Source organism: Oculina patagonica, chromosome 2, assembly GCF_052425735.1.
Source record: "Oculina patagonica isolate OP01 chromosome 2, crgOcupat, whole genome shotgun sequence".
In the NCBI taxonomy this organism is placed as follows: domain Eukaryota; kingdom Metazoa; phylum Cnidaria; class Anthozoa; order Scleractinia; family Oculinidae; genus Oculina; species Oculina patagonica.
The window spans coordinates 46,283,171-46,298,787 of NC_135759.1; the positions used below are offsets into that span (position 1 = coordinate 46,283,171).

General features: G+C 37.5%; 2 protein-coding genes across 2 annotated transcripts in view; one reads left to right on the forward strand and one right to left on the reverse strand.

The window, feature by feature from the left end:
* The window catches only part of LOC144644938 (uncharacterized), a 95,667-nt gene that overhangs the window by 4,141 nt on the left and 75,909 nt on the right, over positions 1-15,617 (reverse strand). The window lies entirely within an intron of this gene.
* LOC144644940 (guanosine-3',5'-bis(diphosphate) 3'-pyrophosphohydrolase MESH1-like) lies at positions 6,012-10,621 on the forward strand. The gene is made up of 3 exons (XM_078504518.1): positions 6,012-6,229; positions 8,898-9,064; positions 9,823-10,621. Exons 1-3 carry the CDS (start codon positions 6,053-6,055, stop codon positions 10,022-10,024), a joined length of 546 nt encoding a protein of 181 aa, XP_078360644.1. The 5' UTR covers positions 6,012-6,052; the 3' UTR covers positions 10,025-10,621.

Sequence of the window (15,617 nt, forward strand, 5' to 3'; positions counted from 1 at the left end):
TGCCGTATAAGAAGCAGAAGAACGACCGAAAGCAAACCAGTGTTTTCGCGGTTTGCGATCTCCATGATGCATTAAATTTGACGCCATACACTGCAAGGTCGAAAGTTGACCTCGGGTAATTATTTGCAATATAACCGGAGGTCTTAGCCTGACCAGAAACCCAAACCGATCCCAACCCAAGGCAATTACCCACGGGTTACCTCGGGCAGAGGTCTAACCACATCAACTGTCTCTTACTGTTTAATGTCAAATAAGGATAAACAATTCCTCTAACAATTTAATGGATATTTTTCAAATTAGTGAGTTTTTGTTTCCTACATTTTATGATCTTCAGTTTACCTATAGGGATAAGTGATTAGTTTTTAGAGCTCACGGCAGTAAGCCTAGTTTCCATTTACGTTACAGAAAAGAAAATTCAATATTCGGATGAATGCAAAAAAAAAGAAATGTTATCAGTTTATATGTATTTCTTCTTCACAACAAGACAAACAGGGCCGAGAATTGGAGAAATGAACCTCGCTCAACCTCTTTTTGAATGCCTAAAATACAATTTGTCACTGTCAGTTCTTATGGAAGCGTGTTTTAACAAAACTCGAGGCATGAAACTTCAATTCCTGCGAGAAGCATAGGCGTACGGGCGCCTTCGGTCCTGGGGGGGGCGGGGACCTTTTTGCCCGAAAAAATATGGCATGGGTTGAAAGCCGAAAAAAGAGGCATATAAAACGGAAAATAAAACGTGCATTGAAATAGTCGTGTACAAACTTCGCCTGCTTGCTTTAGGTTCTTTAATTAATTTCGTGGCGTCGTCCGAAGGTGTCAATAAACTGAATCTTTTTTCGGAAATATTTTATTTATTCAGTTTACCTTATTATAGGAAATTAACGCTTGTGTTAATTAAGGTATTTGAAATTAACGCGACTGAAATTAACGCGAATTAAAGGAAAAATTACTTTCCAATAAAGGAAATTAACGCGAAAGAGGGGTAACATTTCAAAATGAAGGAAATTAACGCGACGTACACAACAGGAACAAGTATATTTCAACACTTGTAGGCCTATAATCTTGAACGAAAGCAATGTTCGTGGTACTTTTACCACTTTGAGCGTTCTTCACAGTATCAATAATAGTGGCAGATAAAATTATGCTTTTTCCTTGGAGTCAAGAACGTCTGGACTGTAACGAGAAATTGGTGCCAAAATAACGGAAATTAACGTCATGGAAATTAACGCTCCACTTAATTAACGGTGCGGAATTAACGTTAACAAAAATTAACGCGACTTAAATTAACGCGAATGTTTGAAATTCGCGTTAATTTCATGACGCGTTAATTTCCTATAATAAGGTAGTTCAGCAAAAATTAAATTTTGGGAAGCCAATTTACATTGTTTTACATTGTTTTTACAATAACATTGTTTTCCCACCATAGAAAAGCGTGTAAAACATTCAGGGATGAACGGGTTTTAAAACATTTCGTTGAAAGTTTTAAGCTAGCCCTGAGAACTAAACATCTGAGTCGAAAGCATTAGCTTCATTACATTTAAAACAGCTTTGTTTCAAGGTCTTGTACTAAATCTACCGTGCGCAAACGCTCAAGGTATGGAAAAGACTGAGGGGTCACCAGAATTTGCGAGAAAAATCGAACATGATTATAGCAATTTGCGAGAGGAAACGAAAGCAGATAAATGGGAAATTTGGACTTTTGAACCACAAAGTTTGTATATTTCCTGTTGATGTAATTCGTTTTGAACGTAATGTTGACTAAACTTTTCGGCTTATTTTCTATTTTTTCTCTAGGTTTATTGCCCGAATTCCAAGCATTTTGCCCGAAAAATTTTGGCACTGGGGGGGGCTGCCGCCCCCCTCGCCCCCCGTCTCGTACGCCTATGGCGAGAAGTTTAGGCTGGTAAATAAACAAATCACCACCTCTAATATCACCCACTTTACTTATATTTGAACCTCTTACTACCTTCATGTCGTTTTTTTGTTCGACGATCTACAAGTGAATAATAATAATAAAGATATTTTAGCAGGGAGCCCACGTCACAAAAAGGTGGTTTTCAGTGGGGCCCTGCAATGTATGAATGTAGCGACGCCTTGAAGTATAGTTATGCTGTAACAACAGTCATCAGAAATCACGACTTTGATCTCCTCTCGCCAAAATGAGAACCATGGCTCGACCAAACTCGCCTGATATGCCACCGAAGCGTACCAAAAAGGTACGATTAGGTATAAATATTTCCAAACAGAAACAAAAGCACGACCTGGTTTTAAAAAGATTGAAATTCCTGAAATTCAAAGTTGTTCAGAGACAAAAAAAAATAAAATAAAAAGAAATTTTCTGTTTACTAGAGACCAATAGACATATTCTTTGATTTACTAGAAGATTCATTTCAGATCAAGAAGATCATTAAAATGGAGAGCATCTGAGCATTCACGTACAGCTGAGACTGCCTCGTCCCCAGGCGCCGATTGGCCGGACGTTGAGGCGGTAAGGCGGGAAAACAGGGAGCGCGGGGATTGATGGTTAGGGAGCGAGCCGCGGAGCGCCTGGCAGATCTTGCATTCAATATGGCGGACCAAAATGTCATCAACCCTAAAATGTGTATTAAAAACAGCAAAAGAGCCGTCTATTTAGCATTTTTACAGCACAAAGCGCCTTGGACACATCTTTTATGAAAAATATTCTTATTAAGACGACGGACTTCACCACCATTTTCGCACGCTTCATGTCCCAGCTCAGCTTGAGAAGAGCCAGGAGGAGCATACGAGGCACTCTGTGAAGTTAAAAAGCTTTAAATCCTTTACGGCAAAGAGACGTCGAAATGTCTAATGACATTTTCCGAACTCCAAGAGAGACAGGTACTCATTTCCGTTTATCGAAGTTGTCTTGTAAATCCGAGTGTAAATGACAAGAAAATTAGTTATCCTTTCCATTATTGTTTTGTGTAGAATTTTTTTCGTAGAGCCCGAGTTAGTTATTCCATGGACGCTCATTTAAGCCAAACGCGACAAAGATAATGCAACAACAGCGTGAATCCATCGATACAAATAACAATTCATCTGTCTTTGGGATGTCATTTCTACTATCTCTGGTTTACTTCAATAAAATGTTAATTATCTGCTTATCAGTAATCAAGCACAACCTTTGATAGTTGTTTTATTAATTGAAAATAAAAATTACATTAAAAATGTTTGATATCATAACTGTAATTTTTTTCAATGCAATTTTTTTTTATTGATTGCCAGTAGGTAACTTTTTTCCCATTAAACCACAATTTATTAAGGATAAATACACATTTTTTTTTGTTAAGCATTGTGGCAGTGAGTCTGCCATTTATGCTGTGAATGCAACTGAGGCAACTAAATTGTTTGGAATGTACCCTATGCCATGCCATGCAGGCTTTTAATTTGGGGGCAGGTGCAGAGAGCATTTCTGATGAATGTGACACTGTTTTCATGAAGTTTTTAGAATGGTTCATGTGCGGTATATGATTTAAGATCATCTTGAAATCTTGCTTTGTAAAAATGGAAAGATAATTTTTCTCATTTTCTCTATTCTAAATAACTCTAGTAACAAACCCCTCTTAATTTTTTATCACTCTCCTGTAATTCTTTACAAATTTAAAATAGTACATGTATTTGTAAAATTCTTTACTTTTTTAGCCACTGAAAAGAAATGTTTACTTTGTGCTTGCAAATTTGGCGTCTAAAGGCCTTTGTTATGCTCCCACTGACTTGATATTAACTAATTACAAAAGGAGCTGGGGTGAACTGTACATGGAGGGTTGAAGAGGGTAGTAAATCACTTTAGAAAATCAATCAAGTTAATTTTCAGGAGAAGGCTAACTATTATGTCTAGATCATAATCAGATGAAGGGCACCACCAAGGAAATTGTCGTACAAACAGTAATCCTCAGATTGTCTCATGCACAACTTATTTAAATTCACAGTAGGTTAAGGCCATGCAGGTAAAACCCTCCTGGCTAGATAACTTTTGCAAATTGAAGGGAAATGTCTGAATGGTTTTGCAAAATCAGTACTACTAAAAATATTTTTAAAAATGTAAAAAGGTATCTTTTTCTCTTACAACAGCTGTTGTCATGGGTATAAAGCAGCAGGGTAGGCAAAGCATACATTCAACATTTAAAGTGTTTTAATTGTTTTCCAAGACTGCTAGAGGCAGTGGGCTATTAGCAGACTGGGGAAAAAGTGGCAACTCCAGGTTTGCCAGTTTATTTATTTTAATCAAATTGAATATGGTTAGCCAGGAGTTGCCATGTTCACATGAAATGCATTTAAGAGTCAGTAACAAACCCTTTGATGTAAAATTGCCTGGCATCTCAATTTATTTTCCTACACTACCTCAGCCATAAACTCTTGGGCCGGCAAAAATGATTTAAGTTTTGCTGTCTGTCATAGTCCAGTGTTTTGTTACCCTTAGGAATAAAGTTTTGCCACACATTCTCTAAAAACACCTACTAAAAAACACTCCCTGTGACACTACAACTAGAAAAAACTATATTTTTTTTTGTTACAAGTTTGTCAAAGTCTTATCCTGCTTAAATCCTCCAAAAGAGTAACCAAAACCTTATATCTCCTTACAGTATCAATGCATTATCAAGCAGTACAGTGACGAGAAACACACAAATTAATCAGCGGAGAGTAATTTCGATATTAACACTTGAATCAGTAAAAAGAAATTTTGAGTAGGATCTGCCTCCTCTGGTCACTAACACATTAAGTGCTGAAATAAACAGAACTACGCAAAGTTGAAATTTCAATAATTGTACTTTCTGTCAAGAAAGGTAAATTATGAGGTTAACCTAGCTAGAATAAAATATCAGCACACATTATAATTGTTTATGTGTCATGTTCTCATAAGATCTCCTACGTTGGACAACATTAATTTGATAAAACACTTGTTAGCACTTGAACGGCTCTCTCTGGAGCGCTGCTTATAGACTTTATAGCTGAAGTTTAACGGCCAAGAGGTACAAATAAAAGTATACCGAAATGTAAGGAAGCTAAGCACTGCTCAGAAACGAAACAAACCAGCTCTGGCATCGATTAAAGCGAAACTTACCCTCAGTTCTAAGCTTATAAAGAAATTTAATTTCTAACGACGGCAGAGATTCTTTACCCTCCGCCATTGACGATCTTCTCGCAATCAAAGTGGGATTTTCTCTGTTCAATCTTCTGCTCAGATTTCATACCATTTCTCCGGATAAATCGCTGATTTTGAGCTAGATTTCCCGCCAACATTAGATTAAAGCAAGGGGACCCCCGCTTTGCTGAAACCAGCCTCAGTGAACGCTGAAAAGAATCGGCTCGATAGAGCAACGAAAACGATCCGAAAGGCCGTCAAAATCCCCATGTTGACAGTACTAACTTCCACGTAGCTCCCAGTGTTGATTTCTTGACCGTTAAACTTGTTAAAAGCGCTAAAACGCCTTTTGACGAGAAACCGAACATTTTTGCCAAGAAACTGAACAGGATCTGCCAGGCGTCCGCTTCCCCGTCCGCATCAGGCCCAGAACGCCAAGCGAACCGTGCACGTCAGTCCCACAACACCAAGCGAACCGTGCACGACCAAGGACGAGGACGCCTGGGGACGAGGCAGCAGCTGAGACACTTATTCAATGATATTTTAACAAAGATAAGAAAATTGCTCTGATCAGCAAAAAAAGACAGTAAATATAATACAAACTGTATCAGTTTTGGGGTAGTTTTGGACTTCTCTATCTCTATCCTGTTCAGAATAAGAACCGTTCATATACGTCCGTCTTTCACGGATTTTGCAGGGACGGCGGAGCCGGGGGGCTGGGGGGAGCTTTAGCCCCCCCACTTTTTCCGAAAAAATAAAGACTTATTAAGAGAAGAGCCTCTTAAGCCCCCCCACTTAAAGTCACTAGTCAGCCCCCCCACCTGGAAAACTGCTCCGCCGTCCCTGTTTTGAGGTGACTTTTTACGAAAGTGCAATCCACAGTCAGATACAGTGCAAATACAGACATCATCTCTTGTCCGAAGAGAGCCTGGGAAGTAACAATCCAAGATGGCGGACAACAAAGAAATTATTGGTCGAATCCTTGAAGCAGTTCATTTTGCTGCCATAAAACATAAAGATCAACGACGAAAAGACCCCGAGAAAACACCGTACATTAATCATCCAATCGGAGTAGCTTATGTCCTGTGGAAAGAGGGAGGTGTGCATGACACGGATGTGCTGCAGGTAATTAAAGACTATTAAGCTTAAATAATTCAAGGCCTCTTCAAAACGCCGGTCGACTCATGTGCCAAACCTCAGTAACTCAATTGGTCAACTAGCGACGGCTGATTTAAGTGTGGTACTTGCGTCGAACGTTTTCCGAGCCAAAAGCCTGAGAATGTTATTTATGGGAGGTCAGTACAAATGCAGACTGCAGACCGGGTACAAAATGCAGGTCTACTAAGGGCCCTTTTCATTTGTTAGAACTGGCCGGCTAGACCGGTTTATGCGACAACAGAATTCCGTTGTTAGTCAGATTTTTCCTGTCAAATCAGTCAGGCCTACAGTTAGCTTAGGTAGCTTGTGGTTAGTCTTTACTTTTGGATAAGGGATTTCTGGCTCACATGGTTCGCATGGCTCACGCAAGTCAAGCGAGTCATTCTTGTTTACATAGGCTGCTTTATCCTTTAAAGTACTGATGAAGATTAGTTTCAAGGTCTCTGGAAAGGTTAATGAGCTAAGTGAGCAATGCCTCTTCCACACTGCTGCCACCACCACCAACACCACTAACAGCTCAAAATAAAAACACTGTGAGGATCCACAATAGCACCTACAAATGATAGCAAAGGAAACAGCCTTTTATGTTGGCCCTGCATTATATATCAGTATATTTTTGGCTTGCATGCCATTTGTTGGGAGGCATCAGTCAGTAATTTGTCAGATAATTTTGGCTGGCTGATGCAGTTCTAAATTGTGAGCAGCACAGCCATGTGGGATGTAGGAATAGTACAGCATGCTTGTAGTTCTTTTGTACACAATGCTTATTGCATCAGTGCTGTTCGTCTTGCAACATCTTAAGGTGGCCGAATACAGTTTTTACGTGGTTCACAAGCGCGCGCTACGATTTTCTGCTTGACGTCATTACCGAATACCGGTATTGCTCGCGCGGGCTAAAATGGCGCTAGCAACTCTAAACAGAAATGAAAAAGAGTTTCATTTGTTTTACCGCGCTTTACCAAATTTGTCTACAAAAGAAAACTTCAAAATTCTTTCAGATAGGTCTTGAAAGCTGGGGTGCAAAACAATACGACGAAAAAGGTGGATAAACAGCCGACAGAGAAGTTCTAATTCTGTCTTTCATTATCGCTCGCGACGCATGGCGTCATTTTAGCGCGCGCTCGCACGCGCAATTTGATTCGCTTTGGAGGTCGTAAAAGCCAGATTTTGATCCAAATTTTCTCGAAAACCTACCGTACAACCTATTATGAAACTTTCACAATTAAATGTAAGGGGTGAACCACGTCCACAGCCAAAATTTTGAAAAAATCTGTAAGACAGATTTTGAGCTATTTTTAAAATCGGCAAAATATCACATTTTCCAATTTTGCGAAAAAACTGTCTTACAGATTTTTATATTATTTTGCATGAATGTTTTATCAAAGCCAATTTCTAATTTCTGAAATTTTGAGGTAGGGTCATACGGGTAGATTTCAAGATAAACGCCATTTCACCTACTAGTGCCAGTCCCCTCTGAAGCACTCGGCCGTTTATTTTAGCTGTTTATTAGCATTTTTATTTCCCAAATGTCGCATATGATGGTTATAGGATGTAACAAACAGTAATACGAAAAGGATAAAACATTTCTGGCGATTGTACAAGAGAGATAAAAGTTGGACTGATTTTCCCTCTCAAAACTGTACTAAGCCACCTTAACTAGTTTTAGCATTTCATTGGTCACAAGCATTTATTGGGTATAGCACAGTAAATTTACTTCATCAAGTCTAGGCATACAGTCAACTCTCGTTATAGCGGACACGCTCGGGGCGTCGTTTAGTGACCGTTATAGCAAGAGTCCATAATAGCGGGAGTCATTTTCAGTCAAACCTCTGTCGCCGGGGATCTGGATTTTGTCCGTAATAGCGAGTGTCCGCAATAGCGGGGTGTCCGCAAGGCGAGAGTTGACTGTATTACTGGTACACTGTAGATTTACCTCAAGCTACTTGAGCTTGATTGCATTTTACAGCAGTAGTTAGCTTTTGCAACATTGGCATCTAGCATTTCCATTTGTTTGATGTAAGGCCCATTGGATCATATCCATAAGTTAATTTGCGCCGAATAAGCAATAAATTATTATTATTATTATTATTGTTTACACTCCACTGTAAGACTTCTTGTCAATATTTCTTGACTACACATGTATTTTAAAACTAAACTTTGTTTACAACTATTTTTTGGTGCCTAGATAAGGCAAAATAACTTAGAAGTCTTTATTATTACCGTTTCTACTTTTACAGAGAAAGCACAATTTGTTTAATAAAAGTTAAAAGGCTATAATATATACAAATAAAAACCGAATGTTCTCGATGTAAAAGTCATCATCAGGGTTTCTTTTCAAAGAAAACAAAAACTCAATAAGCTGCATGTACTAAACATTGTCCTTGTTTTCAAGCTTTGTAGAAATCAGAACCAACAGAAAAAGAAGAAAAAGTCAAGGGAGCTAGATTTAGATCATAAAATTAATAACTCCTGTTTTTCTAGGTGTGTGCAATAAACATGATTAAAAATGAGATGTCACGGCCATTGTTATAAGTCCATATTGTATGAATAAATATTATGTGGCCTTTCTCAAAAGACGATGTTTTAAAATTAACTGGTAACATTGTTTCTTTAAACACATGGTTTGTGAATAAAGGCAGCCATTCTTCATGATACTGTTGAAGACACAAATACCACACTTGATGAAGTGGAATCCAGATTTGGAAAAGAAGTGCGGCATATTGTGAATGAAGTGACTGACGATAAAAGGCTACCGAAACTGGAACGAAAAAGACTTCAGATCGTTCATGCAAAAACGTGCAGGTTAGTAGGGGTATGGCTGTCAAATGTGGGCAATGTTACATGTATTGTTTGTTGCTAGTTTATACAATGAACAGGGTTGGGCCCCTTCTGGGTATAACAAAGAACAAATAGACAGGGACCCTAATCCAGTTTAATTTATGCCATCCCTAAAACTAATACTGAAAATATTGTTAATTTCATACTCAAAATAATAATAGTCTCTTCCACCTGCCTGTCACTTTTGTCTTTGATCTATCCCCCTTCCCTGGTGTACAACACCCCCCCCCCCCCACATTTTTTCCAGGGTAAACCTAAAAGTAGGCTAGTCACACACTTAAAGTTGTCATTCCATGATAACTTTAGACACTTAACTTTGGATACATGGTATCTTTAGACACCTTACTACATAGGAGTGTTGTCAATTCATTGGCTATGATAAGCATATGCAGTCAAATGAACCAAGACTAATCTCCCATAACAATATCTGCATGACAGTAAGTTTGTTTGATTGACTGAATTTTTTTTTTTTTTTTGGAGGGGGGGGGGAGATTTGACGAGAGTGGACAAGAGCATTGATAGCACGTGTTGGTGTTTAAACAAGAGCGAAAGTTTCAGCTCTGGTCAAGCCTTGTTCTCATTTCAATCAGCTTCCGAAGACACAAGACATAGCTCTTGGCACACAAACCTTAACTGGCAACAGCTTTAATATACTGTGTTAGGATTTAGTACTAATTACAGTTTATTAATCAACTTTTTCTTGCTTTTTAATTTAATTTTAGTCACAAAGCCAAGCTTGTAAAACTTGGGGATAAAATTTACAACCTGAGAGATCTTAATCGTGTTACACCAGAAGGCTGGACTGAAGAAAGAGTTGTTGAATACTTCCATTGGGCATATAAAGTTGTTGAAGGATTGAAAGGAACTAACGAAGCTTTAGAAAAAGAACTTTATAAATTGTTTGTTCAGCGTGGCGTTGTTTAGATGTAGCGCTGGCAAGACCTTTCTTGCTAAACGATTTGATATTGTAACTATGAGTTACAGAATATACACCTATCTATCATAGAGTCTAGATAAGCAGATACATTATTTTTTTTTATTTTTTTTCGATGTTCTAAGGTATTCCAAGGTGAAAGAAAAATTGTAATTTTTTTTTCTAAACTTCCTTTCAAACAGTGAAATTCCAATAAAAGTTTGGACATTTCATTACAAATCTACTCCTAGTTATTCTACTTAGAAATGATCATTCTGCCTTGAATCATTAAAGTGGTTTTTAAAAGGAACGCACAGGATTGCACTCACTTTAGACAGTGGAAAGTTTGAAACTTACTAGAACTAAGCAAAATTAAAATCGTCCATAATGAAACAATTCTGATAAAAGTTGACGTTTTACTGAGCATGCAGATTTGATGAAACGTAAAATGATTGAATTTAGATCATGTCTGATCTTAAACGCCAGCCGATCGTGAATTAAACCACCTAGAAATTGCAGAATTTAATAAACGTAAGATTTGTCCGTGTGTGAACAATGCACGTGGTCATATCATCTGGAGAGGTTAATTTTGTTCTCACAAACTTTTCGCAACCATATCCCACCATTAAATCAACAACAATTTTTTTTAATTCTTAAAATCCATTCTCACATTTGTACTTTATTGAAAAAACCCTCCCTCGCTGGCAATAAAATCTACCAATAACACTGTTGTTATCAGTAGCGCCTGGAAAGACTGCAAGTAGTTTGGACTGCCGCGGAACAAAGCTTGAACTCAGTTCAGAAGAGTATTTGCAATGGACAAGCGACAAACCTTAGCGTTAGTTTTTGTTATATCACTCTTCATTTCAGTCGGTAAGTTCAATCACTTTAACATTTTTACCCATAAAAATTTTCTCATGAATCATCAGCACATAAAAACAAAGCCTTGAGCTTCAGTAATCCCCGGCGATTTAATTTAACAATTTATTGTTTCCAGACTCACGCGGAAGGAAATCCCAACTAAAAGTGATTTTACTTTCACAAGAAGAAAAATGTTTCAGATCGTGATCCGAAAAAATTAAAATCATCGTTTCTTTCTACAGAAAAAATTCTTCTGGTCGAACAATTTTAAGTTGAAAACGAAATTGAATCTTTGCAAATGAGTAACATTGTGCTAATAGGAACTTTTAATGGGATGACAACTGAATAATAAGCTTGCCTTAGTTGTCTAACTTCGAATAAATATTAAGTTTACTTTATCTAATATTATCGACCCACAAAAGGCCACTCACACGGGTCAATCACCTTTAAGTGAGAGTCTGTTAATTAAAATTTGATATTGTTCTTGCATGGTGCTAAATCTGTGTCTGGGCTCTTCAAAAAATATCAGTAATCGAAGTACGCAAAACACGGTTAGTTTAAACGTCACATCGCGTAGAGGTGCTTTGCCGCAAAGCACCCTAACCCTAACCCTAACCCTAAACCCTAAGCTTAAGGCGTTTGATGTAATCCAACACTCTCTTCTTCTTGCGAAGCTCAAAGCGTACGGATTGGACCAAGCAAGCTGTTCCCTGCTTAAGGACTACCTTTCCTCAAGGAAACAGAGGGTCAAGATAGGGGATACTTTTTCAGGGTGGCTACATGCAAGACGAGGCGTGCCTCAGGGAAGCGTCCTCGGTCCTATGCTTCTCAATATTTTAATAAATGACATGTTCTTGTTTTGCGGGGATGTTAAGTTAAATGCTTATGCAGACGATCACCAAATATATTCATCGGACAGTGATCCAGTTGCGCTAGATGGGCGCATGCGTAACGCAGTCGAGACAGCAAACCGGTGGTACCGGCAAAATGGAATGTTGGCTAATGATAGCAAACATCAGGCTTTGATCCTGGGAGAATCGGAACACACCTTCTCGTTTCCTACAAAGGACTCAATCGACATTTTAGGAATGAACATTGATAAAAATTTAAATTTTCACAATTACGTAACTCTTATTTGCAAAAAAGTCAACAACCAGTTTAATGTATTGCTTAGGTTCAGAAACCTTATTTCCAGAGACATTTTAGTAAAACTATATAAGGCGTACATACTCCCTCATTTTGATTATTGCTCAACAGTCTGGCACTTTTGCAGTGCAAACAACAGGGACAAAATAGAAGCTCTTAACAAAAGGATTCTGAGATTCATTTTAAGTGATTTTGAATCGCCTTATAATGTGCTGCTAGACAGGATAAACTGTCTCCAACTTCATGATCAACGCATCTGTAAATTCCTTACTATCTTGTACAAAAGTCTATTTTTCAATGACTATCCAGCCTATATGAGAAACATGTTCTCGTTCCGTTCTACTTCATACAACCTGCGAGGAAACTATATACTGGAAATGCCCAAACCTAGAACTACAACTTTTGGTCTCCACTCCTTTACTTATCTGGCAACAAAAGAATGGAACTCTCTACCTAACTTTAAAAGGCTATGTAACTTATCTGACTTTAAAAGGCACATATGCAAAGCCAATGCAATTAGTTAATATAAGTCAATTTTAAATATGTAAATAGTAATTTTTATTTTAATTTGTTGTTATCTATTTCGTTCTCGGAAATATTAGCTTGTTAAGCTACTCTAAATTCGAGTTTAAATAAAGTTTTATTATTATTATTATTATTATTATTATTATTATTATTATTATTATTATTATTAAAGCTCATCTTCTTTAATTGACTTGAGCAGTCGAAGCAGTTAAATCTAAGTTAGAAAACGAAATGAGAGCAACTTTGAGAGCTAGTAAATCCATTATGAAATATAAAACATTTAACATTTTGAGGTCCTCCAAGTCGTTCTTTTTTGGATCATTTTTAATTCGCTTCAGTTCCACATTTAATTTAGAATCTTCCTAGTCAGTTAATAAAACTGGCGAACTGTTCAAGGTACAAATTACTTTAATGAAGAACAGCAGTTACTGCTGAGGAGCCATGTAACCTAAAAATATTCAGTAAAACCCTGGAGTTATTCAGCGAAAAAGTTGTGATACGACCAGAGCACTTATCAAATTGTTCAGTTTGTTATAAATTCTCACAGGTCAACCGAAAAGGAATGAGTAATTATTGTATCTTCTTATATGGCGCAGGCATGCACTGAAAAGTGGCTTGGAAATTAAATTTTATGTCTAGCACGTTCAGTCCGAGAATGATCTATCTATCAACGTGGAGCGTGAACAGTTTTTTACCCTATTCTTAAAATCTGGTTCTATTTCACCCTCAAAGTTCTTTTGAAAGGGAAAATAGGTTCTTAAATGAGCGTAATGATTTCATTGCGTTCTGACGAATGAACTTGGTTTTATTTAATCTACACACAGCTCATGGCCTGAGATGTCACAACTGTGCCAGCTCGGAGTCCTTTGATGAATGCGTTCAACATGAACAAGTGGATTGCTCGTCTGGGTTTGACCGCTGCTACAAAGGAGAAATTTCCTATAACGTCAACTCACAACTGGTTAAGACGTATGGCAAAGGATGCACTACTGCCGCGCAATGCTCAGATGACGAGAATCTAACCTGTAAAAATGTGAAGGATTCTGGCGTCAAAAACCTCAAGTGTCATTTCGAGTGCTGCACTGGCGACAACTGCAACTCGGGAACAGCAGTCCAAGTCAGTGTTATTATGATGTTTTCATGCGCGGTCTTGGTTTTGGGTTATTTGCACGATTGAGATCCATTTCCTTGCCATGCAGCTCTTTATTAAACTTAGCCATAAGAATCGATGAAATGTAGGGAATGATAACAATTCCCAGAGTTGTAACTGCGTCAAAAGAATAAACCAAACTAAAGGAAGGTTAAATGTGTAATGAGTTCATTCCCACTTCCCATTGCCTTTGCAGAACCATAACTTATGATATGGCGCGCGCGACTATTGCAAAAACGATGGCTACTACACAAATGGCTTCAGTAATAGCGCTATTAAAGTAATAACAATGTTGACTACAATAAGAAATAGCAGATTGACTATAATATATTCATTATTCTGACGCGGAATTTTTTGGGGCTTTTACTCGGCAATAGTGCTGAGGATGGTGCTTATTACAAGCAGAGTACTGTGACATCGTTCCACGGAATTACAGTCAGATCGTTTCACTTTTAAAAAGTGTAAAGTAAACTTCCTGTTGATGTTATTTCAATGAGTATATATGTTGTAGGTCACATTTTTTTCAGGTTAAAACTGTTTCGACCACAAGATAACACTCTTATATAATCATTTAACACAATTTGATTGAATTGAGCGGGATTTGTTTTGTTACTGAAGAGTGGAATCTCCAGGCTGAAACAGATTCATCTTACTCTGGCTGCCAGAGTTTTTTTTCGCTCGCCACGATCAAGGCTTCGCCGCTCACAGAAGATAGCTTCGCCGAAAAAACCCTCTGGCACCCAGGGTTGAAGAGTTTGGACATTTCATTACAAATCTACTCCTAGTCATTCTACTTAGAAATGATCATTCTGCCTTGAATCATTAATAATAGTGGTTTTTAAAAGGAACGCACAGGATTGCACTCACTTTAGACAGTGGGAAGTTTGAAACTTACTAGAACTAAGCAAAATTAAAATCGCCCATAATGAAACAATTCTGATAAAAGTTGACGTTTTACTGAGCATGCAGATTTGATGAAACGTAAAATGATTGAATTTAGATCATGTCTGATCTTAAACGCCAGCCGATCGTGAATTAAACCACCTAGAAATTGCAGAATTTAATAAACGTAAGATTTGTCCGTGTGTGAACAATGCACGTGGTCATATCATCTGGAGAGGTTAATTTTGTTCTCACAAACTTTTCGCAACCATATCCCACCATTAAATCAACAACAATTTTTTTTAATTCTTAAAATCCATTCTCACATTTGTACTTTATTGAAAAAACCCTCCCTCGCTGGCAATAAAATCTACCAATAACGCTGTTGTTATCAGTAGCGCCTGGGAAGACTGCAAGTTGTTTGGACTGCCGTGGAACAAAGCGTGAACTCAGTTCAGAATAGTATTTGCAATGGACAAGCGACAAACCTTAGCGTTAGTTTTTGTTATATCACTCTTCATTTCAGTCGGTAAGTTCAATCACTTTAACATTTTTACCCATAAAAATTGTCTCATGAATCATCAGCACATAAAAACAAAGCCTTGAGCTTCAGTAATCCCGATTTAATTTAACAATTTATTGTTTCCAGACTCACACGGAAGGAAATCCCAACTAAAAGTGATTTTACTTTCACAAGAAGAAAAATGTTTCAGATCGTGATCCGAAAAAAATTAAAATCATCGTTTCTTTCTACAGAAAAAAATTCTTCTGGTCAACAATTTTAAGTTGAAAACGAAATTGAATCTTCGCAAATGAGTGACATTGTGCTAATAGGAACTTTTAATGGGATGACAACTCAATGTGACATATGCAGCTAGCCGATATACATTTTTAAATTTTTAATTTTTAACTCTTAACTGCAATTTTTATCTTTCACCTACTTTTATGATAAAATTTTATATTCTATTGTAATTTATTGATTTATTTATTAATGTATGTAGTACGATTCTTCAGTTTTTCTTCTTTTTAGAATTTAAGTG